At 41.8% G+C, this 23351-nt stretch overlaps 2 protein-coding genes across 2 annotated transcripts; both read left to right on the top strand.

Annotated features, from left to right (window-relative positions):
- The first annotated feature begins 3797 nt into the window (after positions 1-3797).
- Positions 3798-9867, top strand: LOC137281461 (arylacetamide deacetylase-like). Its single transcript, XM_067812700.1, has 7 exons — positions 3798-3945; positions 5575-5725; positions 6062-6178; positions 6478-6595; positions 7102-7165; positions 8088-8209; positions 9097-9867. Exons 2-7 carry the CDS (start codon positions 5576-5578, stop codon positions 9747-9749), a joined length of 1224 nt encoding a protein of 407 aa, XP_067668801.1. The 5' UTR covers positions 3798-3945; position 5575; the 3' UTR covers positions 9750-9867.
- A 3007-nt stretch (positions 9868-12874) lies between these two features.
- Positions 12875-21662, top strand: LOC137281450 (vitelline envelope sperm lysin receptor-like). The gene is made up of 10 exons (XM_067812683.1): positions 12875-12961; positions 13619-13675; positions 14839-14881; positions 15761-15945; positions 16837-16991; positions 17840-17985; positions 18230-18311; positions 20613-20766; positions 21247-21289; positions 21467-21662. Exons 2-10 carry the CDS (start codon positions 13634-13636, stop codon positions 21598-21600), a joined length of 984 nt encoding a protein of 327 aa, XP_067668784.1. The 5' UTR covers positions 12875-12961; positions 13619-13633; the 3' UTR covers positions 21601-21662.
- Positions 21663-23351: the final 1689 nt, after the last annotated feature.

Genomic DNA, 23351 nt, shown 5'->3' with positions numbered 1-23351 from the left:
CCATTTGAATCTTTAAGGGTACACTATTCAGCCTCCGTGTAATGACTGGCGATGTTGATGATTGTCAGGGTGCAGTTGTTGGTTTTGCACGTTACATAGTTGTGAGGTAGAAACAGGAGGTCGGCGTGGTGGACAGGATTTGGCAATGAAATGTCGAATTTTCTGCTCGGGATGTACCAAGGCACCAGGGGGTAGACTTGCTAGACAGCTTGGGATTTTTTAGCCAGATTACGGCTTTGGCCTCTCTGACTCGAGAGGCCTAGGCGATTTTCCGGATGGTGTCCTGCTTTTCCAGTACCCGCGTTGGCTATAGTACATTTTCTCAATGCATGTATGTACTGCATGCATTTTACTTATTCAATACAGGTGCACGCGTAAGTGATGACTGTCAATGGTGATCCATTGCTTCGTGTCCTGGCAGACTCATTTCATGGAATCTTGAATGTATTTGATTATGAGAAGTTTGGGTTCTATGCTGGTCCAGCAATCATGAATAGTATTATAGAGTTTATTAACAAAGAACTGAAGTAACGTTTTAATATCCCGTGCATCCGTGAATATGTACAGTGACTTTATGTATGTTAACTTTTTTGCAATTGTAGATACAGGAACAATTGCATCAGACTTAAAATCAAAGCCAAAACAAAGTGATGAAGTGTTTTCTTTGTGCTAACATATGCTATACATTTGTATTGCGCCGAAATCCAGTTCGCCAGTTCCACTGCTCAAGGGAGCTTTGTTTTTACCCTGATCACTGGATGTCCATCACAAGTGCACTTCCTATTTTCAATCTCAACTCCCTGGGGTCCATACAACTCTTGCATCCTTCTTGGTGTATCAAGTTAATGTGGTTTTCCCGTCCTTACGAGGTACCCATTCACAGCTGGGTGGACTAGGACACATAGTCACAGTACTTTGTCCATGTTTACTGCACGTATCTGTACCGGCAACTAGGTGTTTGTACGTATTCGTGTGGCCACCATCTGGTATTCTAACAATGGAATCTTGGGGTCTTTTAAGTGCACTGGGTTGTGTACTGCACACTAGGGGTTGTGACAACATTGAAAGAGTCTGCAAATGTTGAGTTTGCATGCACCGTTGTTGCAGCTTGTGTTATTCCTCATAACATCTGTGAACTACGGATTGAAGTGTATGAAGACCAATGGACAGCAGAGGAAGACGAGCAGGAAGACATTGGAGAACAGGGAGATACTGACATACGTGATATCATGTGTGAAAGCAAAAATCGAGATGACGTTGCTTCTGCTTTCGTTCACAATGTTGTGTGACAGTCCTGAGATCTGTTACTATATGAAAAATATTGGCATGCCAAGAGCTTTTATATTTGCATTCGCCTTTCTTTCGGAAGGAAGGTTTGTTTGACTACTCAAAACTTATGACCTGTTCAATTGTTTTGCTTTGATGTTCTTATTGCTTTATATAATTGTGTTATCCAAGTTTCACAGTTATATTAATTACCTGGAGGTACCTTGCTTTCTTCTATTCAGTCAAAACAGTAATCAAGTTTTTGCCCACAGGGAATCACTTAAAGTATGTTGGTAGGTTTGAACCTGACTGGAAAGATGGGTAGGTCTGTCATATCCCACACATATGTTAAAGCTAAGTGCAATGACACTTGCCAAAAACAGTGACATAACCTTTTGGTGCAACTGTTTGCCTGTATCTACCAAATAACCACACAGGTGATGCCAGAACACCCCCCCCCCCCCTCCATCTAACTGCCAGTCGAATCATGTGTGTAGTTTTCTTTGGTTTCTGTACTTGCTTTTCTTTCCCACTTTTGTTATCCTCTTGAACCATCTTGCTATTATTTTTGTTTGATGTACACTGGTGTTCTTCTATGTCATCTGTTTTGTCTTCAGGTTTAGCGCCCTTCTGCTCAATCGAATCCTCCAGGTTATCTTCAATCCTGTCTCTTTCACCTTTTTCTGTTCTAATATCTGATGGGTCTGCTTCGTCTACTGATTCGCTCAACTCACTGTCAGAGTCATCATGCTTTCGTCTCTTACTGAGTGGCTCTATAAGTTTCACTGGGGACGTAGCTGGCCTAGTTCCCAATACTTCATCAAGTTGAAAAACGTGCAAAGTTTTCTTCCCACACCACTTTTATTTTGGTTTGCTTTACACAGTCTATAACACCGCTTCAGAGTATGCACCTTTATTTTGCACTGCTACGAGGTTTGACCATTTCCAGAGTAAGCTTCGATTAAATCCCAGAATTATTAATTTTTGGATCTTCACGTTCCTTCTCTATATTCTGCTCTTTCCAAACATTTCACAAACATGAAGTGTCCTCATCAGTCCGCCCTACCTCTCTCTTTCTTCATCTGCACGATTTACCTGACATCCAGCTCTGTGAAATATCCAAATGGGAATGATCACGCTGTCACCAATAAGGCAAGATTGCATCATGACGATTTTGGTCACACCTGTGCCATAAATAGCGATGATGAAACCAATGAACAGAAAAACAACTGAAAATACTCACGCGAGTAAAATTGCTCCTAGCGCAAAATTACACATGAGTTAAAATAATTTTGCACCTGCTCGGAGTAGGTGCAAATTTGCTCCACATGCAAATTTGCTCACATAAGTATTTGCATTCACATGCCGAAATTTGCACACATAAGTATATTTGCATACATGCAAAAACTTTTCATATAAGTAAATATGTGCATGTGAAAGGGGCTTATTAGACAGCTCACCCACCGCGCCCCAAACATATCACATGACTTGCAATAGCTGCGATATTGCTTGGTTAGAGAATGTGGTTATACACTAAATGCCAAAACAATATGCCCCATCACAAAATTTGTATAGTAAAAAGTAACTAAATGCACTAAATGAAAATTCATCTGTATTGGAAGAATGGACTGTTTCTAAAGTATTAACAATGGTTTAGACAAGTGACAAATGCAAACTTATTAAATTTACAGAGGGATGATTGGCCAGGGAGTCAAATGTCAGTTTTACAATGACATTTACATTTACAAAGTTTGAAATTCGTTGTGGAGTTCATAATAAAAACCAGGAAGTGCTTATGATCAATAGTTTGTGTGTCCTCATCTAGGGTTAATGCATGCATAAACACAACGTCTCATTTACGTTGTAAGAGGTCTGATGACGTCGGTGGGAAACTGTTGCCATTCCTGTGTTAAACCATGTTCCAACTCCCTAAGGTGTGTTGGGAGTGAGATCTCATCCGGATTTTCCTGTCATCGTCATATGTCAGTCAATAGATGAGACACATTCAACACACGTGAAAAAATACGTTCTCTTTGTCACACCATCTATATATTTTGAGACATTTATGACGGTAGCTGTTCTGTGGGTATCAGGTGTCATACTCTTGTACATATATCAACATAAACGTCATGAAAGAAAGACAAGTAGAATGTTAATCACTAGATGAGACACATTCAACACACGTGAAAAATCACAAACTATCTTTGAGATGCCCCCCTGTGCCTGTTGGCAGCACATGCATTTCATGCAGGGAAGTTGACGGCCCGGCGTCGTACCTGGCTCAGCGACCTAACTCCCACGAATATAGTCTGATTTCTTATTTGTTTCTGCAGCATTCGTATCTCAAAGTTTTGCCTGATTTTACGACTAAATGTGCTTTTCCTGAAACGTATCTCACTGCATGACCTTATAGGCCGAAGTGGGCTCGGGAATCACGCGTTTTCGCATTTGTGCGATAGCGACAACCCGATATCGCGAGGATGTCCCTTACAGTGTTCCATAGTATTCAGAGACGAACAGCGTGACCTTTCATCGACGGGGTTTTTAAGTGGGCCATGTCTGTCCGCTACACGTGTGACTCAGGCGCTCAATATAACTACTTACCTTCAAGTCAAAGTCCAGCTTTGATGCAGGGTACATTGCAAGGCGGTCTCTCACTGCAGTCGGACACAAAAGCAGGTAAACATGTACAGTAATTAAGTTTCTAACGTTATCTTTCCACATTACCTCGAACACCGAGATGTTACAAGTAAAGTGTGTGTGTGTGTGTGTGTGTGTGTGTGTGTGTGTGTGTGTGTGTGCGCGCGTGCGTGCATGTGGGCTAGATACATACAGGCAGATTCGGTGCTGTAATTTGGGCGTTAACAAGCAGTGAGTGAGTGGGTTATTATTCAACATAGGGTCGACCATTCTGCGACGAGTTAACATCTAAGACAAAGTACGCGAGGGAGAAGCGATGGGGTCCTACAGAAATCTCGCTCATGCGCATACTATGTTCGGCAGTTCAAAGCCGCTATGACGGACCTGGGACCGTTCATCTTTTTGTTTGTGGCTGACTTTCTGTAGGTTAGGGGGGCACAGGTTTTTATAATTCTCTCTGTGTGTGTGTGTGTGTGTGTGTGTGTGTGTGTGTGAGAGAGAGAGAGAGAGAGAAAATCATCACACACACGCACGCACACGCATGCCATAAATTGTGTACGGACTTGTTTAATGTATTTTCGTCTGGCTGTATGTAATTATAGTATAACTGTAGGAATGTATTTAAGGAATAAAACTTATTACGATAGCAACTTTTCACACAAACATGTTTAAACATTTCAAGAGAATACGTTGGGAAATGTCTAGAATGCAGGATTGCGACCAGCGGCCTTATATTAACACCAATAAACCCATCCTGATTAGACGTGAGACAGACATCACAAAGAATTATACATGGCGCACGCGATTGTTTAATCGACGTACTATTGGTTCGGGCTCAACCACCTGCACTACATTTGGTGTGGCGAGGAGGAGAGGGTGGCTATAGCCCAGCCTAGTTCTCGAGGTATGCTGCGTTGGCACTTCACGGGCCCGGCAAAGACAACACAACAGCGGTATTCACTACCTGACGGCACTCCATATATTTGCTGCAGAATAATCCGAAAATGGACCGTTACAATACTTTCCTAGCATTTTCATCGATACTATTGCAAAGCATATGTCACAAGAATAACTATTTAACTTTACTTTATCAGTATCGACACAAGACATTTTGCTTGCGCAGATTGTAAACGATAACGCACTCCGCATTTTCATGTAAGGATGGCATTGTCAGGTCGGGGATCGGGTGGTTAAATACGATAATACAGTCACAATGAGCTACAACTGAAGAACATCACTACCAGTAGGGGCGGTGGGATAGTCTAGCGGTTAAAGTGTTCTCTCGTCACGCCAAAGACCTGGATTCGATTCCTTACATGGGTAGAATTTTAAGCCCATATATGGTGTCCACCGGCGTGATGTCTTTGTGTGTATACGTGTGTGTGTTTGGTTATTCATTTAGAGCTTTTGCACATGTGTTTGTAACACATAAAACAGAACAAACTAGGCCCATATCCAGCAGTGCAACGGTACATTGCAAATCAAACAATGTCGTGATAATATCAAGATAAAAACCCGCACGTTTTGACATTCAATAATCTGTTTTAGGTGAACAATAGAAAAATACAAATTTCACTTCTATACTAATAGCAGCTTTTTAAATATTACAAAGAGACATAATTAAGGAATGGTTATAACGACATTTGACTGCGATTATCTGTGTTGCAGGATGGGTAAATGCGGTACAGCACTGTTTGTGGTAAGCGGCGTCCTTCTTGCCGGTTTTGGGTACATTATGTACACACCTTTTCCTGCCCACCTGGCCAACCAGTGGCAACTGCAGAAGATGTTTGGCAGACTAAAGCTGGCATTTATGGTTGTAAGTAAACCACACGAGATATCGCTTGAACACTGCTAAAAGCGGTGTGAAACTAAACTTAATCAATTCTTTCAATGCAGTGGCTCCTAGCATGACCAAACTCCATGCCACGGGAACACTAATATAATGTAGCCAAGTTTGGGATGGTTCTGAAGACCATCATAAGTCACTCGCTGTAAACCTTTCCTCGAACCCCAGGTGAGATCAATAATTTTCAGTGGTCTGTTTTCTTTTTAATTTTAGCTTAAAACCAAACGGAATCTCTCTCAGGACATTTGAATAATGTGAGCACTGATGTTTATTTGTTAATGCAGTATATATTGTTTCCATTGCAAGAATGAACTGTCGTACCAGCTTGGTTGGAGTGGGAAAGAGAGGATTGAGGGAATACGTAGAGTAATGGAAGACTTGTTTTCATCTGGGCCATCCGCGGAGGATCTGGCTGCACTTGAGGTAACCACCCGGTCCGCATTTTGACGACCTTCTTGATTTGTGAGAAGAATATTCTAGTTAAACTCAGAGCATTTTTTACTTAAAGATATGATCTGTGAACACAGCTGTAAGGGGGGAGAATGCTTTCTCGCCTTCTTCCTTTACACAAATCGTCTCTAACATCCGCTCATTTGAAAAAGAAAGGATCGTAACTCATACTCTGCCATAGCTACTTTACTGTCTTTCCCCACCCTGAACTGAACCCATGTTCCGCTTGACTCTCTCTCTATATAGGTTTCAAATAATTTGTTTCGTTACAGATTTACGACACAGAATTGAATGGAGTCCCAGTAAGGGTGTACAAACCCAAGTCAGCCAAAGAAGCCTTACCTGGGTTGGTGTATTACCATGGCGGGGGCTTCATGGTACTTAACGTTAGTAAGTGTCCATGTTAATAAACAGGAGTATGGATATTTTCTGTGAAACAAATGTCTCGAGATAGTTTGACAGAGTGTATTCACAGTTTTCGGCCATTGGAGCCGTGCCGGTTTACGTGATCTCGGCCACTCCTTACTAGACTTCGACTCAGTGGGTCAGGTCTCCGAGAAAGTGTGCTAGCGATCGGGTGCCTTGCTCTAAAAGTGTTTCTTTTTTTTGAATCCCGAATGAGATTCAACCAGAACGTATTTGACCGAGTAAGTGTTATCAGTGATACAGCATACATTTCATTTAACCATTTCCAAATGGCAAAGTGCAATCAGTTCTCATTTAAGAGATATTGCAACCGCGTTCTCGAACACTCGCCATCATCTGGACGGTTTTGATGTTAAGTGAAATAGTGAGAAATAGCATTTATCTGGATTAATGAATGGTTGGTGAGTGTGTTGATTTCCAGTGTGTTGATCTTCTAATCAGACTAAAAACACATGCCTTTTTTCTTTTAGATTCCTACGATCTTCCGTGCGCCTCCATTGCTCGCAAAGCCAATATAATCGTCATTTCTGTTGAGTAAGTTCAATAACATCTCATGCATCTGGCGGAAGTGATCCAATCGCAGGCGCAACGTTTCGCTTTCCATGTCGTCAGACTTTCTGACATTGATATTGTATGTCAGTTAAGTAGATCGATCCTCATGATGTTGATCACTGGATTAACCGCCGCCTTATAACTGGAATGTAGACGAATGCGGCTTCAAACACCAAACAAACAACATGTCGCAAGGCACAAGAAATACACATTATTGTGGATACAAATCACAACTGGTCCTGATTACATTTGAAAGCACCCTGCTCGTGGGTATAATCAAAATACTCTGTGAGATCCGCATCACGAATGGGTTTCCGAAGTCAAGCTGCACGCCATGTACACGGTTCAAAGCAGCGTTAAAACCCAGCACACTCGTTCTGTTTACTACAGATCACAACTTTGGGCGCATATCCGAATCTTTTACCTACGCACACTAACGACTCAAAGGCTCTTCTGTTTGGAAAACAAATGTCTATCACTATGGGGCATTCACGGTCTTAGACCAATCGAAACGCTGAACATTGTTCAATGGCCCAGTGGCTATAGCGTGCGCCCTTCACGCCGGAGACCCTCCTTGGTTTCCCCAAATGGCTACATTGTGTGAAGTCAGTCTCTGGTGCCCCTAGCCGAGGTATGGCGGGAATATACCTAAAAGCGGTGTAAAGTCCAACTCACTCACTCACTCACTCACTCACTCACTCACTCACTCGATGCTCAGTGGAATGAGATGACGTACAATTACGGAAACACTCTCGAAGTGGTCTTCATCCAAAGCTGGCTCACACATTAATACTCCCTAGAGCAGACATTAACCATATACGTCACTCATTTCTATTGCTGACATGTAACGCACTTGACGTAAGATGTTGTAAGTGTGACAACTAAAGTAAACTGTTTTCGCCAGGTACCGACTGGCTCCAGAGCACCCATTTCCTGCAGGTTTCCATGACTGTATCCAGGTGGCGCTTTATGCTTTGAAAGAGGGTCGTAACCTCGGCCTTGACCCAAACAGGATATCGGTTGGAGGTAAATGTAATCATGGCCGTGTTTTTTCTATGGATTCATGGGAAAATATCATAAATGATACACATGCCCTATCACCTTTCGCGACATGGGTTTGGGAGTTCTGACCCTGATTTCTTGAAACAAACTTAAGTCTCAGTGTTTGCGTTACAGTTTTTACTCAAATTTGTTGAAAAGCAGGAAAATACATTTCCCATAATAATCTCAAATGGATATAAGACTCAAACGTAGTCAATCTGATTTAGGTTGATAAGTTACATGTTTCGTATTTTGCAGGAATGTAAATAAGTTAGAAATTTAGCTGTTTCAAATTATCAAATTGTTTGAAATTTGAGTAAAAAACTCGGGCTGGTTTCGCGACAGCGAGACCTGAACTATTTTGTGTACCTGTTTCTTCATGACAATCTTGGCTTGTGATTGTGAGACCTATACACGTCGGCGATATATATTTTATATATTTTACATAAGTGCGTTATCTCAAACATATCTCATCATACTGAATATGATGCGTTTTTTCTTGTATCAAAAGTATACAATTCCAATAGGTTATAGGCGGTCATTTATATATGTAATAATGTGCATTTATATATGTAACGTGTTAATTTTCAGGATTCGAATGTGAGGAATTTTCATCTTTATTTTGACCTATCAGAATCAAACACACTTCTTCAGACTCATGCATTTCACGGCTTAGTATTGGTAAACAAAATAACTTCAGTCTTTCATGACATAGCAAAATATTACTGAAATATATAATTTTCTGCTGTGGAAACCAAGCTTGTTCCAGGTGCCACAATTATTAATTATACTATACAATGATGACGATTGTTTTGCATGATTGTGTCGGCATATAACGCTGTGAATACTAATTAAACATCACTTTCATCTAGGCGACAGTTCTGGTGGAAATAATGCTATAGCAGTTTCCCTGACGCTGAGGGACCAAAAGACAAAGCCAGCCCTGAAAGCACAGATCTTGATATACGGGATCTACCAATTTTGCGACAAATCCCTGCCCTCCATGAAACTGCGTGAAGAGTATGAGAAACCCACGGCAATGTCTACATATTTCATTGACTCTTATTTCAATTTAACAAAGGCACAAAGTGAACTTCTTACAACAAGGAATTTCTCTACACCGGAATTAGTGCAGCGATGTACCAAACTCATTGATTACAGACTTCTCCCAAAGGAGTTTATTCCTGATGGCTATGAACCGGAAGTGAGCCTTGCAAGCTCTATAACCGATGACGTCAAATACATCAGCAAGATGTTCAGTGATCCCAGGGCGGCCCCAATGATGGAGGAGAATCTGAAAAATCTGCCAGCTTCTCTTGTCGTGGCTGCGGAATGGGATCCACTTCGCGACGAGAACTTTATCTTAGCCGAGAGGCTGAAACAAGCTGGGAACAAAGTTCAGGTTAAGTACCTGGCAGACTCGTTTCATGGAATCATGAATGCACTTGATTATGAGAAGTATGGGTTCGATGCTGGTTCGACATTCATGAACAGCATTGTAGATTTTATTAAGAGACAGTTGTAATATTTTCATATATAATGATTTATAAATATTTCTTTGAGTATGTACTGTGCATATTTGTTATGTACTAGTTTTATATGATAATAAAATCCTGAAAATCAAAGTCAAGCTAACTGGTAAAGTGTTTTGCTCGTTCTGTAGCGTCCCTAACGACTATGATGAAAACAGACGTAATTGTGATATTGTACAGTGAGTGGATTTTGTGTAACCATCCTTTAAACTGGATTTGTTGAAGGCGTGCAGCTAAGGTGCTGATGGGTGATTGATGTAGGTATCAATTGTGGAGAATTTGAGTCATTCTTAGGTGACAAGAAATGTTAGATGCCCAAATGTAGAGCCCAAATGTAGAGGCAATATCAAAATAACATAATATACCCGGGCATATTCCTCTGAAAACGTTCATAATAGCATACCTAAACCTTTCTTGTGTAGCGCTACAATATCTCATCGGTCTTTCTTGGCCAGAAAGTCCAGTGATAGATGTCATGAGCAAACGTTCCCAGGCTTCCGAGATACAAAGGTCAGCACTTACCCAGTTCACGTACCCTGCCTATTCTATCTACTAAGGCGCAATGGAAACCAGTTCGACCCCGATGTCCCAACGCCATGTCGTGAGAATCTGCAAACAAGGGTATGGCGGTGACAAGCCAGGGAGCGAAACCTGCAAACAAGGGTTGGGCGGAAACAAGCCAGGGAGTGAAACCTGCAAACAAGGGTTGGGCGGAAACAAGCCAGGGAGCAAAACCTGCAAACAAGGGTTGGGTGGAAACAAGCCAGGGAGTGAAACCTGCAAACAAGGGTTGGGCGGCGACAAGCCAGGGAGCGAAACCTGCAAACAAGGGTTGGGCGGCGACAAGTCAGGGAGCGAAACCTGCAAACAAGTGTATGACAGTGACAAGTCAGGGAGCGAAACCTGCAAACAAGGGTTGGGCGGAAACAAGCCAGGAAGTGAAACCTGCAAACAAGGGTTGGGCGGAAACAAACCAGGGAGCAAAACCTGCAAACAAGGGTTGGGTGGAAACAAGCCAGGGAGTGAAACCTGCAAACAAGGGTTGGGCGGCGACAAGCCAGGGAGTGAAACCTGCAAACAAGGGTTGAGTGGTGCTTGTTGAAACCTGCAAACACGGGTTAGGCGGCGACAAGCCTGGGTGTGATTGAGTTGGGTGTTTGTTCGCTGTTTTCCAGCAGTAACACCGACGGTGACAGCAGAAATTGGCTTCCCACATTATACCAATTTTCTGAATCGAGCCAAGGTCTTCAGTATGACAAGACAGCGCTTTAACCGCTAAGCTACCACGCCGCCCAACTTCACCGTTACTTTAACTCCGTATCCCAGTCATATCTTCGCATTGGTCTGTTTGCTGTTTAACGCCGCACTAAGCAATATTCCAGCTGTATGTCGGCGGTCTGTAAATAGTTCAGTCTGGACCAGACAACCCTGTGACCAAGATGATGTTGATGTACTTAATTGGCATTCGATGACATGTGTCAACAAAGTCTGCGAGCCTGACCAACCAATAATGTTTGTCACCTCTTACGACAAACCTACGGGATATCCACCCGTTAACGTACAACCCATTCAATTCCCCATTAACGTACAACGTATGAGGCATAGCACTTGTGTTCTGGTACCCCAGAGACTGCACCAATAACTCACGCCCCGAAGTGACATTCTACAGCACTAACATTATTAACCATAGCCATCTTAGCCGGATGTTACGTTTATGTAATGTTAATATCAAATGTTTAAACATGAGAAAAAAACGTTAAACTCTATGCCTGTAAAACATAACACCAAAACGCAGCGGATAGTTGGCACGTGTCGCATGCAGTAACAACAGCATGTCATGCCTGATTTTAGCATTTTCGAAAGTGGTAGATTAATATCTGTGGATAATTGTTTCTGTCAATCGTATTAATTTTGTTTCTCAAACTGTAGCACCCGTGAATGTCCGGGGTAGAATAGGCCTTCGGCAACCCTCCTTGCCATAAATGGCGACTATGCTTGTCGTAAGAGACAACGAACGGGATTGGGTGGTCAGGCTCGCTGACTTGGTTGACACATGTCATCGGTTTCCAACTGCACAGATCGATGGTCATGTTGTTGATCACTGGATTGTGTGGTCCAGAATTGAATATTTAAACACCGCCGCCATATGGCTAGAATGTTGCCGAGTGCGACGTAAAACAAAACCCACTCCCATACAGTAGTGATTTGCCCGGTTTCATAGTTATGTTGTTTGTGTATGGCGATGCCGGGCCAGCTTTAAGGTCTTGGCATGTAACAGTTAAAAGGCTTAATGTTTCACAGTTTGTGACTGGTACGATCAAACCCAACGTATTACCAAACTGATGGCTTCCCAGGTCAACGACAAGACAACGGATGTGGTTGATTCTAAACCAGGCTCCACGCAATCGAGTTTAAATCGGTGGATCAGATTGCTGCAAACTTTATTCGGGCCACGATGGTTTTGCTAGAAATGGTCCACTTGCAGGTCATCCCCATGGACAACGGCCACGTGTAGTGTCGTTCTTTACAAATAGTCAGTTAATATTGCCAATAGTGTAATCCTCGCCGATAAGGTGTCAGGCTTATCACCATTCACTTTTCACTTCTTTGGTGGGAATGCTCGTTTCGTCACACAGAAATAAGCGTCATGTAAACGTGAGACTTTATAAGTGAGTGAGTATGGTTTTACGCCGCCTTTACTAATACTCCAGCGATATCACAGCGGGGGACGCCGGAAATGGGCTTCATACATTACGGGTGAGTGAATATGGTTTTACGCCGCCTTTTGCAATACTCCAGCAATATGTGGTTCAGACAGAGAGAGAGAGAGAGAGAGAGAGAGAGAGAGAGAGAGAGAGAGAGAGAGAGAGAGAACAACTGCAAAAGAAACCCCAAAACTTTAAAGCAAGCAAACATTGACTGGATGCTTTGAAAAAGGTTTAGGTGTACAAGCAACATGGCCAAGTTATACCCTTATCCATTATTACTTATTGCAAAAAACAAAAACCCCATAAAACAAAACAACATTGACCCAATCGAAGTACAACTATGTGTGAGGTATGAGGTATCGTAATGAGCATGGTTCAATTGCTTGAACACACCCGCGTGCAAAACGTGCATGTGACGTCATCTGAGGTATAAAAGGGTTTATCGACAGGTTTCAGACGACAGGTACCGAGTCAGAGCTTGAATCGTCGTGACACAAGTAATGCATAATTTCTGGAACGGTTTAATGACGTTTAAATCTTAAACTTTCGAAAACGTAATATACTCTTCAAAAAAGTAGGCAACATTTTTTTTTATTTACGATGGAAAATATCTAGGAGATTTATCGGAGTCAATCAATGTTGATATGATATTATTGAATGTTTTGAGAGTACATCACCATTTCCACTTCCTTATAACCATAGCTATTTGGAATGTAGCCACTTTTGATAGGTGACTGGTGTATGGCATGTAATTCGCATGTGTACAATTTTCCTTTTAAAACAAACGATTAGAAACAAACCCTAACAAATGTGTGATGCAAGATGATCGTCAAAATGAATGTTCTAAGTGATTTCTCGACCTTCTTGAAAATCGTCAGAATCAAGAATTGGCCCCCACGCACGTGTATGGGGCTACTGCGTTGTACACGTGCATATCGTGCGTTGTGTTTAGGGGTGGTAATAGAGGGAAATGGTGGTGCGTTCATAAGATGTCTGTACTTGAAACGTTTGTCAGCGTTTACACTTCCTATCCAAATTGAAAGTTCAGGTTCCCTTGCGTTTTAAAGAGTATATTAGTTAAGTTTAATATAACTCGTTTACGAATCGATTTACTATAAATAATAAGGGTTTTAGCTGAAAATTTTCTTTTGCAGGCGAAGGTTGAAAAAATGGCAGCTCCTAGGGCTATTTTAGCCGTTCTTGCCGTCATAGTAAGTACGGAACGAATGCTTGTATCAGTTTTGCTAGCCAGTCGGGCTAGCCTGCCTGAAAGTTACTAGCCTATATGAAAAAAATAATTAACTAGCACGAAATTTCAAAGCAGACACTTGTTTCATAATCAAGTTGCTAATATGAACATTTTATCACTCCATAATCTTACATGATTTATACGCTTATTACACCTTAAGTCGGAGAGTGATATAATCACACAATGACCACGTGAACATCCACTAGCCAATACTGGCCCGACTGGACTTTTACTAGCCACGTACTGGCGGGCTAGTGGCTTATTCGAACACTAGTGCAAGTACTTACATCAATTGCTGCAGTGATCTGGAGTCATACCTGGATTTAGTTGCTTATGCTGTCGACCTGTTTTGTCGATCTGATCGCTGACTGCGGCGTGAAAAAATTCAAACTCGTTTGCAGAAAATGGTTTCACCGTGAAGTAAAAATAACCGTTGCACGTGTGCACTGATCAGTAACTGACTTCATACTATATACAAACACTTATTAAACGTCGTAAATATACACGCGTTTATGTATCCTAAAAGTTGGTAACATGGTCGATTTAGGAGATAAACATCATGTGTTGGCCAATTTCCGGGTGTTATTGAATATTCCCGTGCTTCAAATACTCAGTAACACCCGGAAATTGGCCAACACATGATGTTTATCAACATTGTAAACAAAAAAGTAAACCAAAGGCGTTTTACTGTCTGCACTCGTTTACATCGAGTAGGGGTACAGCAGTGAAGTGTCATCAGCTGGCCGTTTCTGCTGTTTCCCATGGTAGCATCTGTAGTTGCTCATTTGTGACGTCATTCTAACTTTACGTCACAATATGATTTCAATGACGTCACCACTGTTGATGACACAACAGAACAATTGTTTACGTGTCAATACGCAGTGAATAGTCTTGCAGTTTCCGGGAATCTAATACCATTTAATCATGTTTTTCAACCGATTTGATTACAGGACACAGTGACTTTTGGTTTACAATGCTCGTTAACAAGATCATTCATATTTCGCTAATATTGTGTTTCTCTACCTCTGAGACTTCCTGCATTTAAATGTTTTCTCCCCGTTTTATTTGGCCACGGTGTTTTTTCTCTACGTTGGTTTGTCTACGTTTTCTGCATGTTTTCTGCAGACACCCGTCCAGGCAGTTGTTCCTCCAGGGTATGTATTGGACAGTAAGTATAGTCACGTTACTATCTTGCTACTTTGTACCGGTAGCAGAAATCCTTGGTTAAGAAGACTTAGTCCTTCTGTAGTAAAACAGATTCAGTTGATTTACTCTGTTGAAAAGACTGACAACAAATATTTAAAAACACATGAAGAAATCACATGACAGATTAAATGTTTAGACTAATGTTTTTATCTTGAAAGGACATCGGAAAATCATGTGCTCACGGGTTAAATATACACGGACATCTGATCTGTAGGAAAAAGTTATTTGATAAGATTGACATCAAGGATTGTAAGGGGAACACATAGAAGTGACACAATGACGGACTAAACTGTGTAGTAAGATGGCCGCTGGAAGGAAGTTCATCCTCAAGTGTAAGACGTTGTTGTGGCAATGAACATCCGACTTCGTAAATATCCGTCGGGCTAGACGTTGATGTGATGCATTATGTAACTCATAACTCGTATTAACTGTGTGGTCATTTCGTATGATTTTATTTCAAAACGTCAGTTGCCCTATTCATTAAAACTAAAAAGCCCTACTTTTTCTATACATTCATTGACAGAAACTTTTCAAGAAGGCTGTTTGGCCGAACATCGAATACTAAATGGGGTATTGGGCTTCGTTATCTTCTTTGAGAGGCATTTAGAAGTTGGAGTAGTAAGGAAATATATCCACGAACCTGTATATATGCTCCCCTTCCTCATACTGTTCATCACTTGTTTGATAACGGTGTTAGAGCCCACACCGAAACGTCGCTCTCATAGCAATAAAGAAGTTGTTCATCCATATATTGGCAGGTTCGTTGTTAGAATGTACAAGATTGACACCTACGTATGTTCAGTTTAGATTTACTGAACAAACAGTCTATTTGGGGTTCCAGTTACACCTGAATGTGGGACAAATGGTATTTCCGACGGTGCTGTACATCTGATGACCGACTTCGACGCCGAGGCAAAGGCAATCTGTGCCGGTAACAAGGAAGTTAGCTTCACAACACATGACGGAGTGTTCTTCAATCTACCCGTGTCATATCCCCACTCCGGGTCATCACCATGTAAATTTGTGGCGAGTATCTTGCACATTACACATACACATACACATACACACTACACATAGGTATAAGTTCTAGCAGGTAGATCGATATTTAATAAAATCCTTATTTTTAGGTCTGAAATAATTATCAATCAAATCAACATAAAAAGGATCTAGTTTGTTTCCTGTGGCCGTATATACAGTATACATTGGTGATAATACCATTTGCCCATGAGGACATGTGGCATAATATTCAGGGTGGCATTATAACCAGGTAGGACCTAAAAAGGATGGGTTTTTTTGTACATGGCATTGTCTATGGAATCAACAAGGTTTTAAGTCAATGTGTTACGAAGATCCGCGTGGGAATTCTTCAGTAACCCAAGCTTGTCGTATGAGGCGAGTAATAGGATCAGGTGCATGGTAAGGCTCGCTGACTTGGTCGTCGCATATCATCGTAAACTAATTGAGCAGCTGGATAATCGTGCTGTTGATCACAGGATTGTCAGGTCCAGACTCGATTATTTACAGAGCCGCCATATAGCTGGAATATTGCTGACTGCGGCGTAAAACTAAACTCACCTGCGCCTGTGACTAGCCTTAAATGACTGGATAATCCCATCCTCTAGGGACTGCGGGTGACGTGTAGATTGGAGGAAGTGTATTGTCACATGTGAGTAAAAGCAGTGAGTTAGTTCAATTAATCTGGGACATGTCAATAGACCAATAAAGGTATGCCATTGTAACAGGGGGAAATGACTTTTGTTCCCCAAAACATTGGCATTACAACCAACGTGTTATATAGGCAGGAAATCCATTCTGCCAATCAACGCCAAAAACGTTTTATCCAGGGTCGATTTATAACCAGGGACATTTTAACCAATGTGCACCGTAGTGCTGGTAACTGTGTGAACCTAATTTCAGAAAAAGAAAGACGCATTCGTGTACACTATTCTGGTGATGGTCGCGTTCGGTAGTCCCGGTAGCCGTCTCCACCAATCGGATGAACGATACACCATCACGTGCTCCTTCCAGCCAGGGGGCAAGAAGAAAAGCTCTCCCCTCAAGATCAAACCAGGGTAGGTTGCCAGGCAACGTGCTCTGAACGGAAACCCAAAGGCGGACGTAATTTTCTTTGAAATTCAAAGGTAAAGTGACATGTGCACAAACAATTCTTTTGTTTAATGCTCTTTTCAGCGACGAGTATATGGCGGCGGTCTGAAAAAGATCCGGCGCAGACAAACCAGTAGTTGATATCATGAGCACCAATCTAGGCAAATGGCGTCGACCGCGCCTGATCCTGTAAATGGCCTCTCACAAGAAACATCGGACCAGCTAACCAATTACACAAGCGCACACACACGGTGTGTTCCACCTTGCGTGATGTTTTCCCGTCAGTTGTAAAGACTCGGCTAATACATGCCAAAGGACATACCCGTGGAGATCCGGGTTAGAACTGATCCTCAGCAACCCATGCGTGTCGTAGATGGTGACTAACGGAATGGGCTGGTCAGGCACGCTGACCTGGTCGACAAATGTCATGGTAACCCCATGGTCTAGACTGATTTCATATTGTTGATCACTGGATTGTGTGGTCGAGACTCAATTTGCAGGCGGAGGCGACATAGATGGAATATTCAAGTGACCAACAGCATGAACATCGATGTACGCAATTGGGTTACGATGACATATGTCGACCGAGCCTGACCGCACGATCCTGTTAGTCAACTCTTACAAGCATGGGCTACTAAAGATCAATTCTGGCCCGAATCTTGACAAGTTTCTCGTCAACGTGCCAACATACTGAAATGACTTTCAAGGAGTACTATTTCCATGCTGCTTAAAATAACTGTACCGTACGCTCGGGTACCTCTGAACACGTGTAAATGCAATAGTATCATATCTATAACAAGACCCTTCCTTTCAGAGACACTGCTCCCAGAGTGCTGGAAGGAAACACGCCACCGGAGAGTACCTCTGTTATTAACCTGTACCTGGTCAACATCCTTGGGAAGAAAATAATAGGTTCCGCGTCGGCGGGAAAGAGTGTTAGACTGAAGGCCGTAACTTTCGGTGAGTTAAAAGTAGGCATTTTATTTCACAAGTTATCGTATACACTCTTTAAAGCACATTTGACCTTGAACTTGGGTCCGTAATTTATCAGTGGGGGCGATGGGGTAGTCAGTGGTTACGGCGTTCGCTCATCACGACGAAGATCCCGGTTCCGGACATTGGTGACCCAAGTGACATGAAGGTGTTGTAGCGATTTCACGTTGTAGGTGATCACTTCCATACTTTACCAACCTGGATCTTCTAGGACCTGCTGACAAGGGAATCCGACCGGAGTCGTGCGATGCTGTGAACTCTAAAGGCGCACGGTTCTCTATTCTAAGATCGGGGTGAGTTTGGTTTCTTTTTTCTGAATTGTCTCTTTCATCTTCAAGTATAGCTAAAAAGTCCATAGGAGCATTTCATAGAGCATAATTAGATATCAGCAAGTAGTGATGACAATTCACATGTATCGAATTTATTATAATATCACCAGGATTTTCATGCTCAAAATTATATACACAATCATCAATCAACTGCTACCACGTTGAGAAAACAATCGACGACAACGAGGTATCACCATTGGAATTTTGCAGACAGGATCCACACTAACTTCAATGGCCAGGCACTTTAGACAGGCGTGACAACAATCACAAGCCTTTCCGCAAGGTGTAGTCAAACCGGTAATGTTCAAGACCGACCACATGCAGGACGTCCGAGGGTGAAAACGCCAGCGCAAGATAGTCACACCCGGGTTACTCATCTGCGTAACCGACAACGAGCACCACAGACAGCTGGAACCATAACGCCACGTATCACTGTTCGTCGTCTAAGGGCAGCAGGAATCAGAATTCGCTGTCGGACCAATTCTGACGCAGCGTCACCGCCAGCAACAAGTGTTATTTTCTCCTGGGTCAAGATTCAAGCTGTCCACGCCGATGGCCGATTGCGTGTGTCGAGACGACGTAATGAACTTGTGTTGTGGAGGCTGACCGCTGGGAAGGTGGAAGCCTTATGGTATGGGGTGGCTTCAGCTACACAACATGTTTGTTCAACGTGTGACAGCTGTAGTCTACAAAGACCAGGTCCTCCAACACCACGTCGTACAGCTATTCTAGGTCCAGCCTCCGTTTCAGACTTTCCGGCAGGACAGTCTTCACACTGCACGGGTCTACAGGAATTCTTCAGACCATCGCTGTACTGATCTGGACCACTGTCCCTGGATATGGCGCCGATCGAGCAATATGTGCAATGACATTGATAGATACGGACCTCTAAACCTTAGATTTGGAAGCCAGACTCGGGGAATGGAATCAAATTACCAAAACCTTCTTTCAGACACATGACTCATGAGACGGCGTTGTGGTACCTGCACAATGCAGCCAATGGAGGTAGCACACGCTGCTGACTGACAGATTCGTGACGTTTGTCTGGTGTTCGATAGAGTGATAACTCGTGCTTGTACGGTAAACCTGAGCGTTTTCACCAGAGATTTCTTGTCTGTTTTCTACGTAGTGTTACGGTTATGCGTTCAGTAGATTCAGAATTGACATTTCTAAATCACTTTGCGATTTTTTTCCGATTCAGTATAGTCAGTTTAGTAAAATGTGTAGAACTCGCTGTATTGAGCACTATATTTGTGTGCATGTTTCTGTATATCTCTCTCCATGTTTATTGCAATCATAAACATTTCTGAACAAACCTGGCATACCTATTTCATGTTTTGCAAACCCATTCACACACCTAATACGACAACATCCTGTGAAAAAGGTATGTACAAAGTAATTAAGTATGAGGAATATATTTTTCTTTGCCACAGTCAATTTTACAAGCGTACCCAGTTTAAACAAACCAATGGATGGAGATTTATCATTATAAATGACTTACGTAGCAAAAATAGAGGCGAAATATCGGAACGACAAATACTTACCATTCACGTGGATCTAAACGCTTTTCCTAGTTACTTCATCAGGTGGTCGAAACGCGAAACCTACCCTTTGTAACGATGGAAGAACGGGATAGAAAGGGTGATATGGAATTTGCTAAAATATAGATCTAAACTATATTCAGTATGGTCGTTCAGATCCACGTGTCGAAGCGTTAGCGCAACAGACTCCGGGACCCAGACTGAGCCGTTTTGTTTCCAAGTCACCAACAAAAATCTACAGAAACTGTCGATGGTTACCGAACAGAGGCCAACGTTTGTTTACGGAGGGTAGTGCTAATGCGAGGATCAGAGCTCAAATGTGAAATGCAGTTAGAAAAAATGAATGTGAGCAGAAAGGTAAAATGACCTACAGACTCAAGTATGTTTTACACACTAAAAACCCCAAAGAACCCCCCTTTTTTTATAACAGTATTTTTTCGTAAGTTGTTAGCATCGCGATTTCTTGCCCCAGGTTTTTAATGTAATGAGTGTAACAGTAAAAGTTTCTGAAATATCTATTTGTTCAACGGTTTCGTTCGTTTACATTGTAAAATGTCAAGATTTCTATTTTCAAAAAATATTTGCCGAACAGTGACTTCGAACCCCTGTAGTTTGGGTCTTTCAGCACTAAACTATAGGGACGAATCCAATAGTGAGACCCAGGTGAGATGTATCATCTTTGTCCATTGTTTCAGGTGAGACATAACGTCTTTGTGTTTTTCAGGTGTGGAGACGGAATGGTCATGAAGCAGACAAAAGGTTTCCGAACCTATGGCAAGGTGGCCTACAGCCCTTTCTTTAAACTGTTTACTATCAACGGTGATCCACAACTAAGCATAGACTGCAACTTTACAATCTGCGCTAAAGCGTGCAATGGGGTAAAAACATGACCTGAATCTTTCTCGCAGACATCGATACGAAATTCAACACCCTTACTCTGGTAGCCAACAAAGAGACTTGAACATATCCCAGTGATGCTCACTGTATCACTCACTAGATTCTGGTCGAGAACGTCTGGTTAGGTTGAAACATTGCTGAACGGGAATAAACAAACAAAACCTGTCCTCTGTCACATTGCTCTATTTACGCTATTTTTGCTTTAATAGATATAGATGTACATTGTCGATGTCTTAAGCGATGTCACAAATATCTCTCTGAAATATTTCGAATATTGCCGAGTTTGGCGTCAAACTAATCTGAATCACGAAAACAGGAACATTCCACTTTTTATTTTCTTTTACCAATTATTTCAACTGATCTTGTACACGCATAACTTGAAAATTTAAGCTGAAATGTCATATTTGAAATATTAAACACTTCGGAACATTACGTTATACTTGCGATATTTTGCATTTCAGCCGTCGTGTTCTTTTGAATGGCGTAGACGCAGGGAACTGCCAGGCAAGTTACAAGTCTACGTAGTTTCCCCTAACTCTTGTACACACTTATCAAGCAAGTTAGGTAATGTACCCAAATTCCTCGTGGGGATTTCAAGCAGTGATTACATGAAAGTGGGGAATATTGTCCCGTTGCTACGGACTAGCCACTAATAACCAGTTGTTCGTGTATATATTGCAGGTAACGGTGCTGGAAGCTTTCATAGAAGCTCCGTCAGTTTTGCCAGGACTGAAATGGTCACGTTGTACGGAGTTTCAACCGACGTTCTGTCACATCCCGAAGCCCATCGGTCACGTGTCTGGCGCAACCAATAAATCGTGTACTTTCTTTAAAACTGGTGGTTGGTCAATAAAAACATTTAAATGAAATAACACTATAGGTTTTGACTCTTTGTTTTGAACCGTATCGACAGTATCAACCAGGATGAACAAGTCCGACGTCACTAAATACAGAAATGTCTGTCAGGGCTTGACTTACCATTCTTGAGAGGCATTTACAGGGTGGTGACTAACTAGTATATAGATGGAGAATTATGTATTGTATAACACGTTGTTTCTGGGTCACTTCTTGCCCCTCCTTCAGGTAATTAAAGACGGGTGTAGATAAAATATATTATCTAAACACCAGATTTAAAGGAAGCCAGAGATGAGCATGTACACTCAATGAGGACAGATACAAAACGCAGTTACAAAATAACAGTAACTGGGATAAGGAAAAACCTGTTGTCACAAGCGATGAGAATTGAAGTACTGTAAAAATGCTACTAAAATTGTTATCGCCTTGTATTTTCTCCTCTCAGCTCAGGTGTGCGAGAAAGCATAGAGACATCACCGCACAAGCTAACAATAAATAACTTTCTCGTCACTTGTGCACGTGTTTCTCGAACACCTGGCTGTGCCTTTCTCTGGACCCCTCCCTCGTAATAAACAGTGAACCGTGTCAATATTTTAATGCTAGTTTGTTAAACATCTTTCTTGTCAGGACAAATCTAAAAAAAAACCCTCATAATTGGTATGGTGTTTTATGATCAGCGTTTCACTCTGTATTATGTTTATTAGTTTAAAAGCTAGACTGCAATTCATCGTTCCGCTTTTGAGCCAAACGAACTATACACCCGTACACCTCGTGCACGGGATTGTTATATAGAGCCTACACATCTCACAAACAAAATTGAAATGCTACACATTTTCGAGGCCACAATAATGCAGACTGATTTCAGATTATGATTTGAAATAATATTAATCTATCCAACTGTTCAGTTCTGACCTGGGTGCAAGGCCAGTTGCATAATTAAGATCTGCTTCTTATTGGTGTTGTTTGGACTTAGAAAAAATATGAAAGCGATAGTTCTTCCGACTTTCTCCTGTTTACGATGGTACTCGGTCGGTGATTTCGTTAACCCTTGAAATTACAACTATAGTCTGGCAGGAAATGTTTCAGGACGGTGTTTAGTAACTCTACTTTCAAACTATAAGAGCTGTCCGTTTCAAGTTTGGTATGAGTCTGTATAATTCTTCTACCATGGAGGATTTTAATTGTCATAATTTATCACTCGATAATAAAAAAGTTGTCTATAAGAGCTGTCATTATTTTAAGTCACAACAACGCCTCGCATATCAAGGGTGTTGAGTTGCTTGCCGGAACAGCGATCCGCCCATGCAAATAGGCAGGCCACATGTCACATTCTTACATTATGCTCGGCAGGTCATGTCACGTGCATTTTGCATTAGTTAACGGTGTCAATTCCGGTATAGGTCAGAAGGGGCCATCTCAAAATCAAATATGTCGCATAATTTATATGATGTTTTCAAATTGCTATTGCTATGTCTTTTCATGTACATGTAAATAACGGATAATTTTGATTGTTTAGTTTCCATGAAAATATCTTGAGCTTGGAAGTAGTTAGGGGACGGGTGTATTTTCTAGGCATTATTCACAGTCCATGAATAATACTTCTGTGCAACTATTACACATTACTGAAATGGGTCTTTGATTTGTATTTTGGGGGTTGGTCACTTACTTGCTTGCCTCCAATTTTTCAAGATTTTTCAGTCACAAAGCGTCT

The sequence above is a fragment of the Haliotis asinina genome, chromosome 4 (assembly GCF_037392515.1).
Source record: "Haliotis asinina isolate JCU_RB_2024 chromosome 4, JCU_Hal_asi_v2, whole genome shotgun sequence".
Lineage (NCBI taxonomy): Eukaryota > Metazoa > Mollusca > Gastropoda > Lepetellida > Haliotidae > Haliotis > Haliotis asinina.
This window is presented reverse-complemented; position numbering and strand designations above follow the sequence as displayed.